The sequence below is a fragment of the Fopius arisanus genome, unplaced genomic scaffold (assembly GCF_000806365.1).
Source record: "Fopius arisanus strain USDA-PBARC FA_bdor unplaced genomic scaffold, ASM80636v1 scaffold00453, whole genome shotgun sequence".
In the NCBI taxonomy this organism is placed as follows: Eukaryota; Metazoa; Arthropoda; class Insecta; order Hymenoptera; family Braconidae; genus Fopius; species Fopius arisanus.
The window spans coordinates 3,648-5,201 of NW_011888192.1; the positions used below are offsets into that span (position 1 = coordinate 3,648).

Genomic DNA, 1,554 nt, shown 5'->3' on the forward strand with positions numbered 1-1,554 from the left:
GGTACGTTAAATACGTCGGTAAAAATTACCGTTCCAGCTTTATAATTTCTCTCTTCATGATTTTACGTTATTTCAAGCCCTTTCCCTAGGTAGAATTCAAATAGAATTTCCCTCAATTATCGTTCGATCTCGATCGAATAATTAACATTTCAATCAATCAATCGATATAATTTTAACTGCACAACGTCGAAAAGCCGAAAACGCAAGGCGTTAATTTTTCAAGACTTCTCCCACGGTAGACAGTAAAAAAAATCTTTCCACACTCGGTTGAAAATTCCATGTAAAAAATACCTAAAACTTCAGTGGAAAGTCGTCGCTTGGTGTAGATTGCCTGGAGATCGGTGCCGGCAGGACTCGACCCGGCGACGTTGTCGCGGTCGTCCTCCTCCCGCGTGCCCTGCACGAACAACCGACCACTTTTGCTAAATCGATACATCGACATTGCCCTCGAATTACCTCCAACGACAACCGTTAAATATTCCACAGTACCCAACCCATACACCTCTCTCAAAAAAATTCCCGTTCTTTACATGTGATTACCACACTGTGTTCATTCCACGGAGATAACACTGTACCACTTGAATCACCACTAAAATAGAAAAATCATCCGCCGGAATAATCCAGAAAGAAAATAGAATAAAAATACCAAATCCGTCACTCAAGACTGTTCCACTCACTGAACAAACAGAGAATTTTCAAATTTCTAGATTGAACAATTGATTAATTAAAACCCACGCGAGTAAAATAAAAATCATTCACCATGAAGATGTTGAATGTGTTGATAAACCAACAGGATCGTATCGTATCGAAATTCAAAATAACACTGTTAAATAATTCCTTTCACTCGAGGAATCACAAGTCTTCCCACTGTCGGGAAGACATTAATCCAACGCAACTGACGCCTCCAATGCACAATTATGACGTAAAATAGCTGAGTGGTGAATAGAATTGAATAAAAAGAGGACTTTGATGAATTTATTTGGTGATGGGAATGAGTTGTTGTCGAGAGCACGCGGGATCGAACACTCGCTGTTATTCGACAGTAACAGGTGGATTTATGGAGCAGTAGGTTTGTTTATTATTCATATCGACAAGTACAGGGTTAATCCCCCACCATTGTCCTTGATCGACCACGCAGGTGACGAATAATAAATAAATAGGTAAATTGGTGGTGGATTTGGTGATTGAATGGTGCCGTGGGCTTTGGAGAAGGCGCACTGCTGCCACGGGCACGACTGACTGTTGCGCCTCGTATTTCCCCACCCGCATCTACCACTTCTCCATCTACCCACGAGAAGGGGAAAATTTTTTATACCTTACACAGGTGAGACTAGACCCCCTCTTCCCCGATGAGTACGTGGACCTTCGGCTTTTAATGTCGGTGTCGTTTGTAATGGTCTTTTTAAACCCGCGCATGCGTTCATCTCGACGAAATACTACGATCTGACACTCGACGTGGGCGCGACTTCGATTTCAATTATACCGATCCTTCTTCTTTTATTTCCTTCATTTCCTTTTCGGGAATTAAATTCTAATGACGTACACTCTTTTGGA

The 1,554-nt window shown here is 41.7% G+C and overlaps 1 protein-coding gene across 1 annotated transcript; it reads right to left on the reverse strand.

The window, feature by feature from the left end:
* Positions 1–291: 291 nt before the first annotated feature.
* Positions 292–1,219, reverse strand: LOC105272942 (uncharacterized; the record flags this gene model as incomplete). Its single annotated transcript, XM_011315174.1, is given in 1 exon segment — positions 292–1,219. A coding segment is annotated over 1 exon segment (151 nt), but the record flags the coding sequence as incomplete, so codon positions are not given.
* Positions 1,220–1,554: the final 335 nt, after the last annotated feature.